Below are 20506 nucleotides of genomic sequence, written 5' to 3'. Positions count from 1 at the left end.
GGCCCCGGCGGAAGCGCCACCGGCTCCTTCCGGCGCGAGAGCAGCACGCGTTCTGCGGCCGACATGGAGACCGAGGCGGCAGCGGGCGGCGGTTTCTCCAGCGTCGTGTCCCGGCGAAGCCGGAGGAAGCGGCGAGCGGGCGGCGAGGAGCCGGCGGCGGGAGCTGCCATGGACACGGCGGACCTGCGGCCCAGGAAGCGGCCGGCGTTCCCGCCTGTGGCCGTCGAGGCGCCCGGGGTACGCGGGGAGCTGGGGAAATGAAGCCCGCCGGTTCTCCGCCGCCCCTGGCCTCACGGCCTGCGTCTCTCACCTCCGGCAGGTTGGAAAAGGTGAGCTGAGGAAGATCCCTGTGCCGGCCAACAGGTACACGCCGCTTAAAGAGAACTGGATGAAGATATTCACGCCAATCGTGGAGCATCTGCAGCTTCAAATCAGGTTCAACTTGAAAACAAGAAATGTTGAGATCAAGGTAAGGGGAGCAACTTTATCTGCCTTCCCCGGTAACTAGAAGAGAAAGTTGTGTGCAGACCTTAAAGCGTTTCCAATATCTGAAGGGGCCTCGAAGGCACTCTTTGTCTGGAACTGTAGTGACCGGACAAGGCGTTATATGTAAAAATTGAAAGTTTAGTGTGGATGTTAGGAAGAATTTATTTTTTTTTACTGTGAGAGTGGTGAGACACTGGAACAGGTTGCCCAGGGCTGCCCCACCCATGGCAGTGTTCAAAGCCAGGTTGGATAAAGCCTTGAGCAGCCTGGTTTAGTGACAGGTGTCGCTGCCCATGGGACTAGATGATTTTATGGTCCACTCCACCCCCTCACCAGTCTATGATTCTGCCTCCTGAAAAGCAGGGCCTGCCCTCATGGATGTTCTTCGTCGACAGATTAAAAGACTAGATTAAAGTCTAGAGAAGTTGTAAATCCCATATAATGCTTGGAAAAATGGAAGCTGTGTGGTGTCACCTCCTCGGGGATCAAATCTGGCAATTATTGCTTAGATCAAATACTTACTGCAAATAAAATCCAAAAATACAAATCTCTTCCAGAAGAACCCAGCAGAAGCCATGGGAGTGTTCAATTTTTGTAGGAAAAAGTTATGTACTATAGCATTAAGAAAGAATGTTCATCCATGTCATAGATACAACTTTGTAATTCAATGTTTTCCAGCTATTTAAGGTTACCAAATACTTACCAGACAGTAAACTAAAAGTATGTTTTAAGGGGGCACTGAATCTTCTAATGCCTTTGTTTGTGGCAGATGATAAGGGCCCATAGTTTTAACAGCATGCGATTTTTCTTTAATGGATTGCACTGGAATACCTAAAGAGACAGACACCAGTATAAACCTGTAAATCTTGTAGATGCTCACTCTTTATCCTTATTCCTCTTTATTCCTCCTGAGGAATGTGCACAGGAGTTTTTAAGGGCATATCCAAAGTTTCGACATACGACTCACTGTATTAGCAACGTGGATGTATGAGATCTTCCAGTGTAATGGTGAAAATACAACAGGAATCACTAGTTTGGCAAAAACTGGAGGAAAGGTGACAGAATTATCCCTTATTTTCACTTCCTAGAAATAACTTCAGAGGAGAGGTAGGGAGGAGCAGGAACTCCTGTAGTTTCACTCAATAACTGTGCAGGAGAAAACCCTGGGATTTTAACACCGCTTTTTGAGACAAAATCATGTCTACTGAAAAGCAAGGTAGTTTTTTTTCTTTAAAAAGCTGATTTCATTTTGCCCATATCCATCATGAATATGAAACTTTGAAATGAGTTTCATTCACCTGCTAAGACATATTTAGAATATTGTCATTAGAATAACTCTCCTGGCCATCACCATCCTTCTCTTTTTTTCTATTTGCTGTTGCAGTTTAGTTTGTGTTGATTTTGGGTTTTCTTCACCAAAAGGGTGGAGACCACTCAGTCAGCGGTAGTATGGATTTTCAGCAGCTATTCTCTTCTCTTCCCTCCAAGCACAGGCTGATCTTGTAAGTTCTGCTCCTAGATTGCCTGGTCTTAATTTGCAAACATAACTTCCTGTCTTGCAGACTTGCCAAGAGACAAAGGATCTCAGTGCTCTGACAAAAGCAGCTGATTTTGTGAAAGCCTTTATACTTGGATTTCAAGTAGAGGTGAGTTTCCCAACGACAAGATTGCTCCAGTTTGCTGATTTGTCCCTGGTGTCTCTGCAAATTAGAATAAGAAATAAAGAAAGAAAAATCCTTAGGTGGTTTTCTAGAAATTAATGTTTTCTAGAAATTGTGACTGGAGTAGATACCCAGTGTCTTAACATAATGCCAGCTAAAAAAGCATCCTTCAAACAGCACATAAACAAAGGACATAGGTGGTGTGAGACAAGCATAAAGCAGTAATCTGTCTCTGAGGTACTCTGCACTGGTAGAGACTGTTCATTTTTCTTAAGCCCAAACTAATAACCTCCAGTCTGTGCAAAACTCACAGAATCAACTGGGTTGGAAAAGACCTTTGAGATTATCTAGTCCAACCTATGACTGTATCAACTAAACCATGGCAGTAAGTGCCACATCCAGTCCTTTTTTAAACACCTCCAGAGATGGTGACTCTCCCAGCTCCCTGGGGAGCCCATTCCAGTGCTCAATCACTCTTTCTGTGACTAACTTCCTCCTAATATCCAGCCTAAATTTCCCCTGGTGCAGCTGAAGTATGTGTCCTCTTATCCTGGTTGCTTGGGAGAAGAGACCAATCCCCACCTGGCTACACCCTCCTTTTAGGCAGTTGTAGTGAGTGATAAGGTCTCTCCTGAGCTTCTTTTTCTCCAGGCTGAGCTTCCTCAATCACTTCTCATCGGACTTTAGTTCCAGACCCTTCATCAGCCTTGCTGCCCTGCTCTGGACATATTTGAGCATCTAAAAGTCCTTCTTAAACTGGGGTGCCCAAAACAATACTGGGCACAGTACTCAAGGTGTAGTACTTGGCCTGAACAGTGCCAAATAAAGGAGAATGACTTCCCTGGTCCTGCTGGCCACACTGTTTCTGATAGAGACCAGGATGTCATTTACTTTCTTGGCCATGTGGGTACATTGCTGGCTTGCGTTCAGTCGACTGTCAACTGCAGCCCCAGGTTCCTTACTGCCTGGTTGCTGTCCAACCATTCTGTCCCCAGCCTGCAGCACTACCAGGGATTGTTGTGGTCAAAGTGTAGGACCCGGCCCTGGGACTTACTAAACCTCATATTATTGGATTCAACCCATATATCCAGTCTTTCCAGGTCCCTCTGCAGAGCCTTCCTGCCAACAAATCAACACTTGCACTCGCAGCTTGGTGTAATCTGCAAATTTACTAAGGGTGGACTCAGTCCTCTCATCCAGATCATCAGTAGATACTAAATAGAACTGGGCCTGTTAGAGAACACAAATCCACTTTTTCAGTATTGTAGGCACTGCTCCTTGCCCTAGACTTTTTCTGGATTCACTAGTGCTGGGGAGGCAGGGCTAAATGCAGAGGCATCCAAGCCTGTGTAGGGTTCTCTAGAGGGAAATATTTGTTTTGTGTTGAAAAAAGTGGATTTAACTTTAGCTAGGTTTTTAGCTAGATTTGCTAGGTTATGCATATAAAGAGAACAGCAGCTTTCAGCTATGGTACTGGAACAAAATAACTGCTGATAACAGATTTCCTGCTCTTTTAGGATGCCCTTGCTCTCATCAGATTAGACGATCTTTTTCTGGAGTCATTTGAAGTTACAGATGGTGAGTATTTTCTGCTGCATCATTCAAGAAGTGATGTGTGCATCCTGCTAGTATGGATTTGTTTATTCTTTCCCCCTGCTCCACTTTTATCATTTGCCCTCAAGGATCAGGAAAGCCAGAAACATCTAATTTTATGCAGTACTGGGACTCCTTGGAATCCCCTGTAGAGCAGGATCTAAACCTTATCTACTTCATTTCTACCAGTGTTAACTTGGTGCACTTTGACTCCATTTCCTCAACATGCAGTGCCTTCCTTTGCAGTTCTGAAGGAGACTTTCATGCACCAGAAGCCCTGTGTAAGCACTGGATGCAGTGTGCACTACTAGTCAAAAAAAAGCTGAAATCCAGATGGATCTGTGTTGACCAGTGAAGATGCTTTCACTGTGCAAGTTGTTTCCAGCAACTTGACCAAAGAAAGTGTTAATAGGAACATACTGCTGTTACCCTGGGCATGCTATTCTCATTTCAGTCAAACCTTTGAAAGGAGATCATCTGTCAAGAGCAATAGGGAGAATAGCAGGGAAAGGCGGAAAAACCAAATTCACCATAGAAAATGTGACCAGGACACGCATTGTTCTTGCTGATGCGTAAGTACAGACTGACTTCCTCCTAGGCAAAGCACAACCCCTCAGCTAATCCGTGTCCTCCATGGAACAAAGGTAACTTAGCTTTTATCAAACTGTTGTAGAGTAGTGGTAAGAAACAATATTTAAGAGAAAATTTTAATGAACACAAGTTATTTGACCTTTTGTTATGAGAATGACAGTTTCACCAGCGCACCTAGAATTGTCATTCCCCACAGCATAAGAATTCCTTCTTATGAATAACCAAAGTTTAACTCACCAACGTTTTCTTCCTAAATATGCTACACTGTTAAATTTGCAAATGGTAAAATCTATTTTAAAAGGATTTAGAAGAGCACAGGTCTTATGTTGTTTTAGGTTTTTGTGGGTTTTGGTTGGGGTTTTTTTGTTTACAAGTGTAGGAATGAAACTAGTACCCTGATATAAAATTCCACATTTATCTCTTAACCTCCAATTCTCTATTAACTGTGTAATCTCCTAAGTTACTTTCCATTAACTACTGCTACTTTGCTTTTTACAGAAAAATTCATATTTTGGGATCTTTTCAGAACATTAAAATGGCACGAACAGCAATTTGCAATTTAATTTTAGGTAAGTCCTCTTATCTGATCTTCACTACAATAGATCTTGCAGTTTGAGAAACTGCTTTGTGGCTCTCACCTTCTTCCCTGTCCTGTCCACACCTACAGTTGGAACAAATAGCTTGCTGGCAGCTGGCTCATTGCTCTTAAAAGAAAAATGGGCAGGGAGAAGCAGGGAATCCAGGAACTTTCTGCCTCCAAAACCCTCACCAGATTGCAAAAAGATGTTCTGCTTTTTGATTTAGCTGCAGCATTCCCTAAAGGGTCTCAAAAGCCAAAGGGAACAACCCACTCTAAAAGCAGAAGTTGAGCTCTGCACTTGCTGTAAGACAAGGTGACTGACCTTGACCAACCTTCTCACCCTTTGAATTAGTTCTCCACTTTTAACACAGGTGTGAGCACAACACATCATTTTTGTGACAGATTACCTTGTTTCCTGACTGGATTTGTGCCTTCTTCTGCAGGAAGTCCTCCATCCAAAGTTTATGGCAACATTAGGGCAGTGGCCAGCAGAGCAGCTGAGAGGTTCTGAACTGCACCACTAAGAACTGGGGATAGAAGTCCAGGTTCCTGGACACACAAGAAGCCAAGAGCTACATGAGCCATCAGATTTCTGCTGGAAACCCAGAAGAAAACCAAGACTGTTTGTGCAGTCTGACTGCCTTTGGACATGTGGTCTGATTTGAACATACCTAATGTTTCTGTCTAGTCATTAAAAGGTGTTTTAAGTTGTGTCTATAACGAAAGTCCATGATTTTACTTGAACAGCCTCAGAAAACCTGCTTCATTACAGATTTTCTGAACATCAGTTAAGAGGCTGCTTCTTCAGAAAGCCTTGGTGTTTAATGCTTGAGCCTAAAGAAATTGGCAGAGTTAAGCATTTATAACAACACGTCATGGGTTAGTATCTTCCTAAGAAAAGGAGGAATCAGCTGGAATGCAGAGTTCAATGGCAGCCTGTCCACTGAGTCTCTGCTGCTGGAACAATGTATCACATGAAAAGAGTAAGATGAAGAGGTAAGTAACATATTTGAACTGAATCCTGAATCTGCACATGTATGGATTTCTTAATTCCTAAAAATTATCTGTCAGGACTCCCTAGTAAGCCAAGAGCCACCAGGTCAAGTACTTTCCAGTGTACCGGAGCACCAAAAACTGTAAGGTCCTGTGTGTCTCCTTAAAATGTTACGTAAGTAGCACAATGCAACAAAAGTAGGGGAAGAAATTAGAGTGGCCAGTCCCTGTATGATTTAAAAATTGACTCTCTTCTCCTAAACCTGCCAGGCAACCTTCTGCAAAGTGTTTTGTAAAATAATTCAGTTCAGGCTTGGGAATAAAAACAAACTGAAAAGAGATTATCAAACAAGCAAATTGAGTAAGCATTTGGGTCAATGTCCAAGTTTCCAGAATAGCACTTCACAGTATGGGATTATCACTACAGCCAAATTTATTAAAGCCTTCAGCTGTCAACAGATTAAAGACTTGCTTAGCAGTCTGAGCTATACAGGGGACAGCGTGCACATTCTAGGCAGCTTCACGTGCACCTACCTGCTCTGTTTTCTGTTTGTTGGCTGCTTATATCGTTTATTTCAATTAGCTTGAAAGACAAGGGAGTGAGGCAAAAGCACTCAAAATCAATGTTTATCCTAGATTAGGTGCATACCGACACTGACCCAGAGCAGAAGAAAGGAGAGGGCGGCACCCAGAAGGTCCAAATACCTGCACCCCAAAGAGTACAGCACAAAGCTGCTGCGAAGGGCATACCTGTGCAAGGAGGGCTGGTGTCATCAGCACAAACCTCAGACTTTTTCTGAGACAGGAACTGCCTTTTATTTTCCACGTACATTAATGTTAGGGTGCATTGGTTTGGTTTTTAAACTACTTTCCACAGGGATTTCAAAGTATGGTTTGAACATTTAAGCAAAGAGAACCAGATGTGCCTTTAAACAACCTCAACGTGTCTTGAAACACTGAAATGAACCCTGGAAGTGTTCAGCAGACTGCACCCTGGGGAGTTTTTCAGTAAATTTTAATAATCAAGGAATGGACAAAAAAATATGAACAACTTTTCTTCAGAGCAAGATGCAGAGCTGCTTTAAGGTGGACAAGAAAGGTACTGAGCACCCCAGCCAAGGTTCAAATATTTTATTTTGTATTCATACAGTATGAAGGTACTTATAGTTCCCACAATATATGATGTAGCATGCAGAGGAAAAACTAAACAGTCAACATAAATCATTTTTCCCCACACAAACTGAAAAAAAAACCCCTCATCCCTCCCCTTCCAGTCCCCCCCACTAAGGAAATAACATTAGCACTAATTCCTATAATGCCAGCCAAGATATGCACAAGCAAGAAAAACTGAAAGCATTTACTAAAATGTTTGTAACAAATACTTATGTACAAAAAATTCACAAAAGACTAATTCCCCCTTGAAGCAGAGCACATGGCAGTTGACACTGGAACAGATACAACCACTGGCTGGGATTATAAACCATGTACTGATCCAGAAGAAGAAAAAAGTTACATGTAGTGGAGATTTTTGTTTTGAACATTAGCATTTACCAAAGTTTGGCAACATTATCTTTTTAATTATGCAAATTATGTAAACAAGAGGAACATTTCAAATCGATCTACATGCAAAACTTCATGTCATGCAAGGACACTAAGCACCTGGATTTCTCTCTCACAGACAGAGCCCATGATGTGCAGCACTCAGTTGAAGGAACAGCTATGGCAGACAGGTGCTTGACTGAAGAGGTTCAGACAACCTGCACTTTCCACTGCTCATTATAAAACAATTTTTTTTAAATAGAAAAACTACTATACAGGAAAGATGTACTGTCCTAAAAAATCTAGCAAATGTTTTTCTTCCAGCCAATAGTACCACTGCAGAAAAGGGAAGGGATGATATAAAGTTGTGAAACATAGCCCGCTACTTTTATATCCCATGAACAGATCAAGTTAACTTCCAATACAAATTATGATATGGACAAACCTATAAAAGAAAAAATTCTCCAGGAAAAGGACTGGAGAACTGCAAGAGGTATAAATTTAGATAGTGTGAAGATTTCCTTCTCTATGGCATAGGTTAACAAGATTTCCCCCCTGTATGAATCATATATACATATATATATATAATATTACCAGTTATGTAGCTACCTGTAGTATTTTTTAAATGCAAGGGGGAAACTATCATGGGTGAAACAACAGAATTAAAGTGGCAAGAACATTTTATAATCTAAGTACTGTATATAAAATAAGTAGATGGGAATCCTGCACAGTTATGTTGATTCTAATTTCATTAAGCTAAGCACAAGAGAAAATCATGAATGCATCTATCACCTTAAGCAGCTGTATCTAAACTGAACCCACAACAGCAAAGTTGTTTTGGCTTCAGAACAGCTGTAACTGCTCCCAGTTCCTGGGTGACAGAATCTAACAGCCATCAAAGCATTCCGCAGTCACTATATGCACACGAGGACTAGTTCTTGGCAGTAGCATTAAACTATATTCTCATATTAAGTAGAACTGTACTAAGTTATTTAGCAAAGAGACACAGTCCCTGGTAATATATTAACAGGTATAAATAAACTTAGTCTCCCGTGTTACAAAAAAAAAAGTAATTAAGGTGATTTAATAAGCAATGCTTTGTCAGCCATTCAATATATAGAAACATCTGAACAGTCACAGGAAAAGGAAAACAGTTGATCTAAGACCCAGTTAAAATTTTACATTCTTCTACTATATATATAAAACTGTGTGAAATAAAAGTAAGGATGTATATCCATATATTGAACTGTTAATATTCTGCTTGGCACTTTGTACTCTAGTTTTGTTTCTGAATCAAGTATATTAAATTAAAGCCCACCTAGCTACTACATATAGAAAGCTACATATATATCTATATATAAATACACACACACATATATATATAGATAGATATTTCCTTGTTATATAAAAGATGAAGAAAAATAAATTAAAAAGCCAACCCCTTCCCTTTCTCCGCCACACTGATATGCTCTTTCCATCTTTGCTGTCCTTCAGACTTTAAAGTGCTACACTGAGTTATTGAGAGAATAAAAGTTCAATAACACTTAGTTGGCTTCATGAGGCTCATGTTGGAAAATGTGGCTTCACAGAGAAAAATACTTCCATTTAAATACACATAGAGCATTGCTGGATGTCTGGAGCAGATCTTCAGAGATGGAGAAGAAAGCAAAAGTGTTGGGTGGTGCCCTAAAGAGTCACACATCTACGACCATCTTTTTGTGGATATCTAGGCCTCCTACAACCTGGGAGAAAAATAAGATTCAGAAAGATGAGAATTGAAAGTTAGTAAGGTGCAAAGAACACATTCAATAGATGCATTGAGGTTAGTCATAAAGGCAATACTTCCCTGGCCTTTCCAAACTCATTTACATTTTACAAGTACTGTGAGAGATGAAAATTATGTACAAACCAAGCTAATTCAATATTAGTACAATTTACATGCTCAAGGGCCTGAAAACCAGTGCAAACAACACCATTTTAGCATTCCTCTCCATCTCATGTTATGAGCCTCTAGTATGTTTGCGCATGGTAAATAATATGGCGACTTCTAAAACACCCTATAAAACTATGAACCTTTGCAGGAAAAGGTTCAGCAGCAGGATTTCTGATATAACTGCACACACCCAGGAAAGAAATTACCAATGTTCACAGGTGCGTGATCCATGCAGAGCAGAAGGAAAAGGAAAGGTGCCATATCAGAGGAACACTGCATAGTGCAGGAACAAAAATTCAAAGGCCAAATGGTATGTGCCAAAGATAACGAACAAAAAAGTATTTTTGTAGATACGCAGCACCAGATTCAGAGGGTAAAATACAAGAATAAGAGGTTGTAGAACTGAGAAGTGTCTTGTCAGGAGGTCAACAAAAAGTGAAGAAATTAGTAAGGAGGAAGAAAATCCATCAGTAGCACAAAGCAAGAAGCCTGGGCAGAAGCCCAAAGACAAAAGAAGAGGCAACATCACATTAGATGGATGGCTGGAAGATGACAGCCCAGAGCAAGAAATAAACAAGTAATGCACTAATCCAGGCATCTGCAGGCTGCAGCTCTAACTTCTTCGCAGACAAAATATTTTTTATATCATGTCAAAAAAAGTAATTAATTAAAAAAAAAAAAAATCCCCAAAATGCAAACAGAATCTTTTCATTTTAGTAATTGGCAGGATGGCAGATTTCTACCACCCTCCCTCCCCCTCTTTTTTTCAGAAGTCATATATTTGTTGAGTATGAACTCGTTATGTTTGAATTGAAGTTGCAAATTCAAAGATTAGGGGAAAAAAAGCAATGCCCAAACCATGCTATCATGTGTATCTTCCTTAATATATTGTTTAAAATCAATGTGTAAACACTCATTATTGCAATTTTCAGAGGATCAAGATTCAATGTCATTTACTGTTTCTGAGGAAAGAATTTAAAACTTGCTGTCAACTAATTAAATATATCACATGGGTTGAAATCAACCCCTTCAAGCGTTAAATGCTACATTTAAGCATTTTGTTCAGTAAACCTCTAAGTTCTTAAAATGCACCTTTAAACTGCTCACTCTTTTTTCCAGAGCAGCACTTGAGAGATTTTTCTTCCCTCTCTGTAAATGACACAAGTTTTCTTTTGAAGTTACTTACAGCACAGAATTCTTCAAAGGATATTCTTCCATCACCATCTTTATCTGCATTAATTATGGTTTTATCTACAATTTGCTGTAACTGAGTGTCTTTGAGATTGTTCCCAACCATCATCTTCAGCACCTGGAAGAGCTCTCCATTTGAGATATAGCCATCTTTGTCCATATCATAAATGCGAAAAGCAACTGCAGAAGTTAAAAAAAAAATCAAAAATAAAAAAACCAACCACTTGGTAGTAACTGAGCAATACCTACTCACTTTAGAAAACACCTGATATTGTTTCAGCACCAGCACTAAAAGCATACTATTAACACCAAAAAAGAAAATCTTCCTCACCACAAGTAAAGCACTCAGGCAGCAAAAAAATTACAACCTTCCAGGAAAGAGATGACTCAAAATCCCATCTGGTTACTTAGCTGCAAGCAACTCGGCATCAAGACTGAATTTATTTTTAAACATTTCAGTCTTAGTTATTGGAAGCTACATTCGTAACTGAACTTGTCTCTTTTCTAAGCCTGGGTCCAGAGATGCAGTCCTGAAACAAGAATTTAACTTTCCTACTGCAATACAAAGCACTAAGTACTATTCTTAGGCCCTGTAAGTCCACAGAACTATATGGGCAAGCTGTTCTTAATTGAATTTACTTTTTAAAAGAATTCTTCAGAAGGCAACCGAAATTCTTCAGAAAGCAACCAACCTCCTCCAACCTTCCCTGCAGAAAAGAGTCCTAATCTTCACAGAAATAACGGACAAAACGTGCAAAAAGCTTACAATCTACTTTCATGATTTTCCACTCTTTACAACAATTCTGATTTGCCAATTTCCTAATCTTAACTTACAAAAGTGGTTTTTTAAGGATCAGAAATTTTTTTTTAAAGAAAATCAAAATACTTACACCTCAATTTCTGTTCTTTATCTCCTTTGACACTGAACTGGGAGACTCCTTCTATAAATTCTAAATAATGCAGGAAAAACATGTATTAAAAAAGTATATTTTTTAATAAACAAAGAAGTCAACATTCAAAAAGTTTTAGAAACTGTAAAAGCAATTTAATATTTAAAATTCAAATCTTTAAAACATTGCCTACTCTTCTGACACCTAAATGTCTATGTACTTGATATTTAATGTTCAGTGGGAGGAACACCAAATCCAATGCAGCACTCACTACACTGGGACTTAAGTAATTTTGTTGCTGGACTTTCAACTGAGACTTTAATTGTACAACTGTCAATACTGTTTTCTCAATGTAAAGGATTACACTGAAACTGGAAACTGCTTTTGAAGGAATATTAAAATAGTATTTTTCTATAAAAGAAAACTCATTTTTGCCAACTTCCTGTTCCCTCCCAAGAGGAACAACTCTTGATAACTGTATTAATCACAGCTCAATGTCACAGACAACATGATCATCATTGTTCATGACTATCTATTTTTTACAAGGGAATTTTGAATATTTTCATGCAGCATTACTGCTTCCGATCAAAACTCAACATTCTGGTTATACTGTAGCTATTCCTATAGACATTTAACAGGTTTTGCGAAGGTGAGCAGCTCTTGTATAATGTCAGTCTGCCAGTACAAATAAGATTTAAGTGCCTTCTCCAATTAAAAAACTGCAAGACTGAATAACCTTCTCTAGTCATGAGCAACAAGAAATACAAAGTATTACCTTGAACAGAACTTACAAACATTATCACTTCTCAGGGTCAAAAACTGTTTTAAGATGATCTAGTGACGAAGATTATAGCCTGCTGGCCCTTTTAATCATTACTATTTAAAATAAGTCTAACATTTTGAGAAATGCACTAAATCAAATCTTCTGGGTTGTTTGGATTTTTTTTCATTAAGTGTCAATCTAAGATCTACCTAAAAAGAATCTCATAAAAGAAGTATCAACAGAAAACCTGAGCTCCTTTCTGTTTCCTAAATACTCCAAAGGACAGATTTCATTTGGATATTTGGATAAATTTATGTAGAAACACACCACTTAGCCGACCATGCTTTCTTCAGTCTCTCCTCAGCATGAAAATTAATACTCTAAAGTGGTGTACTTTAAGAGATATTTAATGAGTAGTCCTCAGTCAGCATGACCCTAAAAGCTATTACTAAACAATCTGGTCTTTTCAACATTTCACTCGGGAGTGCCTCAATGCAGAGAAACTAGTTTTACTGGTATTTAGTTTCACTAGGATTTAGCACCTTATTTCAACAAACCATCTTCACCTCTCCTCTCTCAGATGAAGAAAAACATTAATTCTAAAGCTCTAGTACCACCACTCATCACAGAACGCTATGCCTTACCTTTGAAATCCACTTCTCCATTGCCATCTGTGTCAAATATATCTATTACTCGCTGTACTAATGGGTTCTGTTGCAATTCAGGTAAAGACATGAACTCTTCCACGCTCAGAGAACCAGAGTTGTCCAAATCAAGCTTCTTAAATCTCTTTCCTAGTCGTTTTATCTCATCGGCATCAACTGAAATGAAAAACAACCCCATACTTATTCTCAGAAAGGCTTCAGTAAACCCTTTGCAGTTTAACACACAGCATATTTCATTGCTTTCCTGCAAGATTTTCTCTGCTTTATTGTAACTATTAAACACCTATAAAGATAACATGAAATTCTGAAGACAAACACAATTTTATTTTAAATGACTTACCTTTTTTTCTCCCTGCACCTGCCATAATACAGATATTAGCCTTATGACTCACTGAATACCAGATGCTGACACAACATTTTGAAGGATTGAGGATGCTTAGCTAGTTCTTAGTCAGACAGCTCTTACAAATACCAGATATGAAGAAATTAAGAAAGACACCAAGTGTTCTCTGAAGGAGCTAGCATTATGTTCACACTAGACTAACATACTAGTGCTTCTTCAGCATACCAAACATGAGATCTCCTGGAATATGTGTCAAGTTTAGCAGGTTAACAATTCTGCTGTTAACAAGTTACCTCCAACCTACTCAAAACATCTCTCTCACTGACCTAAGATCGTTTTTCCTCTCCATCTCAGAGAGGAAACTGACACACCTGCACAACCTGCATACAGCTTTTCTTTTTTGTCCCAGAAATTAAAGTAGATTCAGGTTCTGCAGCAGCACCTCTTCATCTAATCTCTTCAAATTTATAGAAAATCTTAATTAAAGCATTTTTAGCTATGAAGGAGGAACTGAGGTTCTCAGGAATCCTAGAAGGAGCCCAGCATAGAGCAAACTGCAGCAAATATACCTTACAGAACCTAAGGCTGCAAACTCCCCCTACCAACCTTCTCCTTAACATGACCAGTTCCCTCAACATTTTTTAGTTCCATTTAGTAGTGTGTTTGCTCCAATAGTAACAGAAATTTTATCTTCTACAAGGCACATTCATCCACCTGATCCATTTCACATCACATTAGTACCTTCTTAGGCTTTTGTAGAAGTGCAGCATAAACCAAACAGCTGAGTCTTTCCAATACATAAGGTCAGCCAACCTGCAGCTTGATGTTTGAAACTGTAGCCTACTCAAAGACCTGAACCTATACCAACAGTAACAAACTTCCACTTCGATTCCTTGATATCCTTGTCTAAAAACCAATGAGACACAAATACAGAGTCCTCAGGACTATACTATTTCAGAATTAAAGAGAGCCTGACAGAAGTCCAAAGACACAACATGATTTTCTGACATTCTGCAGTCATTCTCAGTTAATGCTTGCAAATGCAGAGGCAAAGGGCAAAAAACAGTCCACAGTTCCAGAATAATCTTTCTTGGTGTGACAGAAAGTGATAGACCTGATTCTGCCCCTAGGGCTACAAAAATAAGACTAAACATAATTTGCTTTCCTTGATTTCTAGTAAGCGGTGTGATATTTCACATAGTCTACCTCTCAACTGCATTGATACATTCCTTTTACCCCAGTTTGCACAGAAGCCTTGAACATGCCTGGAGGTGTGTCCTGAACAGTAAACACCACAGCAGTGGCAGCAGCACATTGCACAGCTACCCAGGAACACATTCAGTTGACACAGAAGGAGACAGAGCACCATATAGTAACCTGGATGTAGAACACCATCATGCCACTAAAAGAATACAGTATTAAAGAGGAATAGTAAAGCAGAACTCCATAGGCAATTTTATGAGTTCCATCAGCACAAAATGCTGCTTCTCATCAATACAGTGAAGGTATTTGCCAGCTTTTGTTTCTGTACAAAGAAACTCTTTTGCTTCCACTCATCCTCACTCCCAGTCCTGCCACTGTACAATTACTGGGCCCACCCCACTTTAATGCAAAGACAGAACCACAGCAAGCTGCAAATGTGGGAACTTCATTTTTAGTGCAAGCTCTACTTGCAACTCGTATAGAAAGAGTTCATACCCTCAAAAAATCCCCACAACACAAGCTTTTGAAAAAGCATAAAAATATTAAGGGTGGCTTATCACACTACCTACGTAGGCACATTTTCCCTTGTAAAATACGCACATGAATAGAACTAAATTATACCCAATTACTTCACTTTAAAACAACTGAACAGCAAACTGAAAGTATTGTCTATGATGTATATAATGCACTGTCATTTTCTTACCAGATCAGTGGAATCTCACTTCCTGTATTAATAGAAAGCCTAATCTTTCCATTTCAGTCAGTTTTAAAGCCTCCTAAGCAACGTGAAATATTTCATAGTTCTGCAATTTCACAAAATCACAATGGAGAAAAATGATGGAAGAATTAAAGACAGCTGTCTCTCTTCTCCCTTGCCACAAAAGCCAATGAGTTAATGACCTGCAAGTTCTATAACATTTCTAAGGAACACGTAAAAAACTCCTAAGTACCAAAACACACCAATGACATTTTCACAAGCTAGGATGGAAAGAGGGAGCTGCCTGAAGCAGGACTACAGATGTCTGATCACTAGGTAACACCATTTTCTCACAATCTAGAAGTCATATTAAAGAAATCTTATTTCATTACTTCAGTTCCATTTCTTCATTTGGGAGCTCAAGTTCATGCCATTTTTTCTCACAAATATAAGAGCAAAGACTGAAAGTGACACTCAGAGTTCTGTCAGTGTTCTGCTATGAAGAGGAGCTAATTAGCACATATACAAGTCACTCAGTTACTGCTACACAGCTTAAATTGGCACAAGCTGGCACAAAAGACAGACAAGACTAACTTTGCCATTGCAGAGAGAGATGTGCTATGAAAACAAACTGTTGTCAGAAAGTTATTTTATCTTGAGTTAATACACCTCTAGCAGGACCTACCAATACGAACTATAAAAAGAACATTTTCTTGCATCATTCAGAAACTGATCCACTGGACACAGTATTAACAAGCAATACTGCTCTGCATCATTTGCCGGGCACAAGAACCACTGTTGGGTTAACTAGCCTCACATTTGCAGTTAACAAGGTCCTTAAATTCAAAAACTAGCAAGTGTAAGAGAAGAATTTTTTCTTGTTTTGGTTTAAAGATTGCAGGCAAGGAGATCAAGATTATGGATGATAAAGCTAAGAATCGGATCACAGGAAGGGGAGGACGTTGCAGAAGCATGTAAGAATATTTCTCAAGAATGTTTATGTTTTGCTGAACTGTAACAGAGCAACAGCCGCCACAATTATGAAACTAAGGATACTTGGAAAATGTTAATCAATCTTTCTCCACATATACACACATCCCATTTCATAGCTCATACCAGCTCAACTTCAATGTGCAGTCCAGGTACAAATATCTGGCAGCAATTTCTACTAGAAATGGAATTTAAAATTTCTCATTCCAAACCTCGAAACATTCAAGCAAAGGATTTGCCTGCACTGGAAATCTGAAAGAGGTTCTTTTATTAAGGAGGGGAAAAAAAAAAGTGAAAAAACAGTACTGGAAAAAATTAGCATCTCTGCCAAAAGCTGACCAAATAGCAAAACTCTTCCAATGTTTTGTTTCTGGCAATTGATACACCATGAACAACAGTACTTGGAGAAGGAAATAATGAAAAAAGCAAAGTAAATGCAGAACTAAGAAAATTTTCCTTAATCATTCACGAGCATATATATCTCTGTTCCTAATGACTCTATCTGGATAAACATGAGATCACTGTGTTCATAACTAACTGTATGAGAAATTCATATCAGAATTTCATTATTTTTCCTTAAATATATTGCAGGCACCTCACCTATCATTAAATCCTTTCCACAAGCTGAATTTTAAAAAGCTTATACACTTGAAAAAAAACTTATTTCAGTAGCATCCTTGTCTTCACAGAACAGCTTTAAGAAATAAGAACAGAAATATAAAATAAGGGGTGAATACATCACAGTATAATACACCTTAGATTTGCATACCTTCTGTCTATTCTTCCTTTGATTCAATCTTCATTTCTTGTGACTCTCCCTGCTTTTGCTGAATTTACCTGAAAACTATGCAGGTCTTCTGGGGCTTAATGTTTGTTTCTCCTTCAGATTTTTTAAAGGAAAACAGCATACATTTATGTGTAACAGCAGATTTCAATAACATCTTATTAATTTTTTGTTAACATTATCTCCCAGAATGCACATATACAACAGTTCCCATCCAAGACAGATGCTCCCCTTTTTTACAAGGCCTTTATTTTCCTTGTCTTATCAACAGACTTTTTTTAAAATTCCACATAGTTGTCACTGAAGAACAGAGCATTGAATTAAATTCTTAGTCTCTGAACAAAAAATATGACTTTGTGCCCCTATACAAACTCTCTTAAGTTCTGGTAGAAATGCAAGGCACAAGATAATTCATATCAAGGGAAAGCTGAGCTGAAAGGACTGATGGTGGCAGTAGCAAACAGAACTTAAGAAGACCAGCTCAGGAGACTAGGAGAGATAAAAACACTAGGAACTCCCAGGAAGCCCACGTCCGCTGTAGTGCAAAAAGGGTGATACCACCACAGTAACATCAGGAGGTCTGAGCTTTATTTACACTATTTGAGGCAGAGTTTGCCTGTGACTCATCACCACACTGAGCAACCTTGAGCATTCCTCTACCTCGGATATGAATTACCCTTTTTTGTGCTGTGCTCCCCAGCTGACAAGGGGCTCTGTGCTTCCTATGCTTTTCAGCAGAATCGGACAGTGTCCCATCACCTTGGCACTGATGCCTGAGCTCACAAACTTACTGACTGGCTGGAAATAATGACTGCTAAGTGCTTTTCTTTAAAACCCTGTACAAGCATAAAAGTCTGCACTGTTCTAAAACACTGAGAATTATTTACGTTTATTTCATAATCCATTATGAATTTTGTTGTCTTTGTAATTAACGTAAGGCAGGTGTTAAGTAGTTCAGATACTAAGGATTTTTTTTTGTTAAAGAACTATCAGTACGTTCAAAAGATTCCTCTTCCATCCAAGTATGACAATTCTCAGGGCCAACACCTGCTTCATCTCTAGAATCCATTTGCATACATCTAAAAATACGGTGAATCAGGTTAAAATGCCTCCAAGAAACTACATGCAAATGCTCTGCCTCACTCCCCTTTTAGTGCAGGAGGCTGATCTCCCAGCTGCTCAGTTTCTAATATGCTGATCCACATTACTGAGTACCTTGCTTCTTCCCCCCCTACACAGCATTAGAGGATGATCCTTTAGATTTTAAAACAATTGTTTCAAATTGTTATTAATGTAACTGATGCACAGATAAGACTGTGAAGACTATTGAAGTGGCAACTCAAAAAGTTTTATTAGAAGCTAATTTCAGTGTGCACTGTGTTGAAAACAGTACTTTCAGAAGAAAGTTTAATTATATTTTTTCCAGTTAACAATAAAAGTACATAACTAACTTTATATTAATGTGAGAGGCAAAAGTAAAAAATGCCCTAAAACTACAGACTTCTGAAATCCACTACAATTACTGGTGCTTTAACAGGATAATTGCTTATGTATTAAGATGCATGGTACAATTATTGCTGCAGAGCACACAATATACACACAGGCATCTGCAAAGGGTATAGCTGTACCTCTCTCAGCAATTAGGTGCTGAGCACTTCTGAAATCTAAATGTTTACGCCTGTATTTAAAAGGTTGGTTTTTCAGATACTCTTAGAATACTGGCTCAACAGTTTAATTAAGCAAAGTCAGATGGTCACAGAAAACCCCATTTCCACTAATTTTTCAAACATGAAATCATTATAGATAAGAATATTGCAAAGGTATTAGGAGAGATTTTGTAAAACATGTTCTGAAATTAATTTTAAATGTTTCCAGATTAATTTTCCCCCAGAAGAATGTATTGCAGAGATCTCAAAATAAAACAGACTGTCAGCAAAACTCGCACCTCTACCTACAGTCTCATCTGATTCACGAATATAACATTTCAGAGTAGCAACCAAGTCAGCCGTTTCAGTTTTGGAGATCAGATTTCAAAAAGATGACGCCCTTGAGAACACATTCAACCACTTGTCTTGTATATGCTTACACACAGCTGGCCTAATCCTTTTCATGACTTCAGATGTGTCAATTATAATTTCATAAGTTATAAAAGAGGTACTAGTCTTCTTATCCTAAAATCCAAACGCTCTACAAAAGAGTGTTTATATTAAAAAATACTACACTATAAACTATTCTTCACTCTATTACAAAATAGTTTTCTCTACATCTTTTTGCTATGATAAAATTTTCTTATGGATAATTTGACAGATGACATCAAATTTTCACCATGGAAAGCAGTGGTAGGTTACTAGCTGAGAAAGAAAACCAAACCACTTTAAGGAATCCAACAACACTAATTCACCCCCTGAGAAGAACTAATGTTCTAAAATGAAAGGTTAAAAGAATATGCTTGAGTATTTAATGGTGATACCTCTCCGTGGTATCCTGAATTTGCTTTGCATAACTGCCAACTTTAACACAAAATTATTCTTTTGAGACAACAAAGTAGCAACTGTAGCACCAAGCAGATGTAATGACCCAATGCCTGCACGCAAATATCTTTAATACATTATAACTGACTGGCAATCTCCAAAAGATGAAAATTCAAAATCCTTATCAGATGATCTTCAAAGACATTGTCTGGCCTTGCCAGACAAATCTTTGGACCTGTCAGTGGCAATTTCTGGGAAGTACCAGAACATTTGAAGAACAATGTGAATGTCGACTCAGTGGTCTTGCTTGCAGACATCCAGCTGCATACATCAGTGCCCCAAACCCCCGGCTTTCAGAATATTGAGGCACACAGGATCTTTAAGCAAAGCACGATCATTGCAGTGGCTAGGCCCATCCAAGCAAAGGGACAGTAATAACTCCATTTTCCTGGTGTGTATAGTTAATACTGCCCAGGGACACAGCTAACCTTCTGCTGTGAGAAAGGCCATCAGAGCAGAAAAAGCTTCCATCATGCAAAACTTCACATATAAACAACAACAGCCTCAACATACAGTTTAATCACAGAATATAATGCAAAAATCCTCACTTTTTCTGCAATAAAAATGGGTAAAAAAGTTCAATAATAAACCTTCAGGCTGCCCGTTGCTACCAATGAATATAGCTTGTCCTAGAATCAGAAGTTAAGGATGGTAACACACTGTTCACAATTCTGGCATTGACACAACTAGCAAAAAAAGTAATTCTTCAGAAACCAGTTTGTCTGTAACAAAACACTCACCAATGGAGCAGTAATTTAATATTGAGAGATATATATATGATTCAGGAAAACACTACTGAAGTCTCCATCAAATACAAAACTCCAACCATATATTTGCATTTAACAAAATACACTGAGACCATTACACAGCTATGCACTGTTGTGGATGGTATTCTCAACTGTTTGCAAGCTTATGACTCAAATTTTGATCCATGTAGATGTTTCCCTAAAACATATTTAGACAAAGATTTCTCTATGACCGTTTATCTTCTATTACAGTTTGAGTTACGAGAGCCAGAGGTCTGCACAAGCACATGACAAGCACTGTGAAAACATCTACAAAACAGTCCCTCT

General features: G+C 38.8%; 2 protein-coding genes across 2 annotated transcripts in view; one reads left to right on the top strand and one right to left on the bottom strand.

Annotated features, from left to right (window-relative positions):
• The first annotated feature begins 13 nt into the window (after window positions 1-13).
• On the top strand, window positions 14-7405 carry PNO1 (partner of NOB1 homolog). The gene is made up of 7 exons (XM_033056112.2): window positions 14-237; window positions 320-469; window positions 2049-2132; window positions 3665-3725; window positions 4195-4312; window positions 4830-4900; window positions 5355-7405. The coding sequence occupies exons 1-7, from the start codon at window positions 64-66 to the stop codon at window positions 5420-5422; spliced, it is 726 nt and encodes a 241-aa protein (XP_032912003.1). The 5' UTR covers window positions 14-63; the 3' UTR covers window positions 5423-7405.
• PPP3R1 (protein phosphatase 3 regulatory subunit B, alpha) overlaps window positions 7021-20506 on the bottom strand; it is a 42659-nt gene continuing 29173 nt past the window's right edge. The window contains exons 3-6 of the mRNA XM_033056119.2: window positions 12865-13041; window positions 11458-11517; window positions 10563-10747; window positions 7021-9185 (exon numbers count right to left, since the gene is read on the bottom strand). Coding sequence (XP_032912010.1) covers window positions 9138-9185; window positions 10563-10747; window positions 11458-11517; window positions 12865-13041 — 470 coding nt within the window. The 3' untranslated portion in view covers window positions 7021-9137. The remainder of the gene's footprint in view (window positions 9186-10562; window positions 10748-11457; window positions 11518-12864; window positions 13042-20506) is intronic.

The sequence above is a fragment of the Catharus ustulatus genome, chromosome 3, assembly GCF_009819885.2.
Source record: "Catharus ustulatus isolate bCatUst1 chromosome 3, bCatUst1.pri.v2, whole genome shotgun sequence".
In the NCBI taxonomy this organism is placed as follows: Eukaryota; Metazoa; Chordata; class Aves; order Passeriformes; family Turdidae; genus Catharus; species Catharus ustulatus.
The sequence above is the reverse complement of the archived record's forward strand: the minus strand, read 5'-3'. Positions and strand labels throughout refer to the sequence as shown.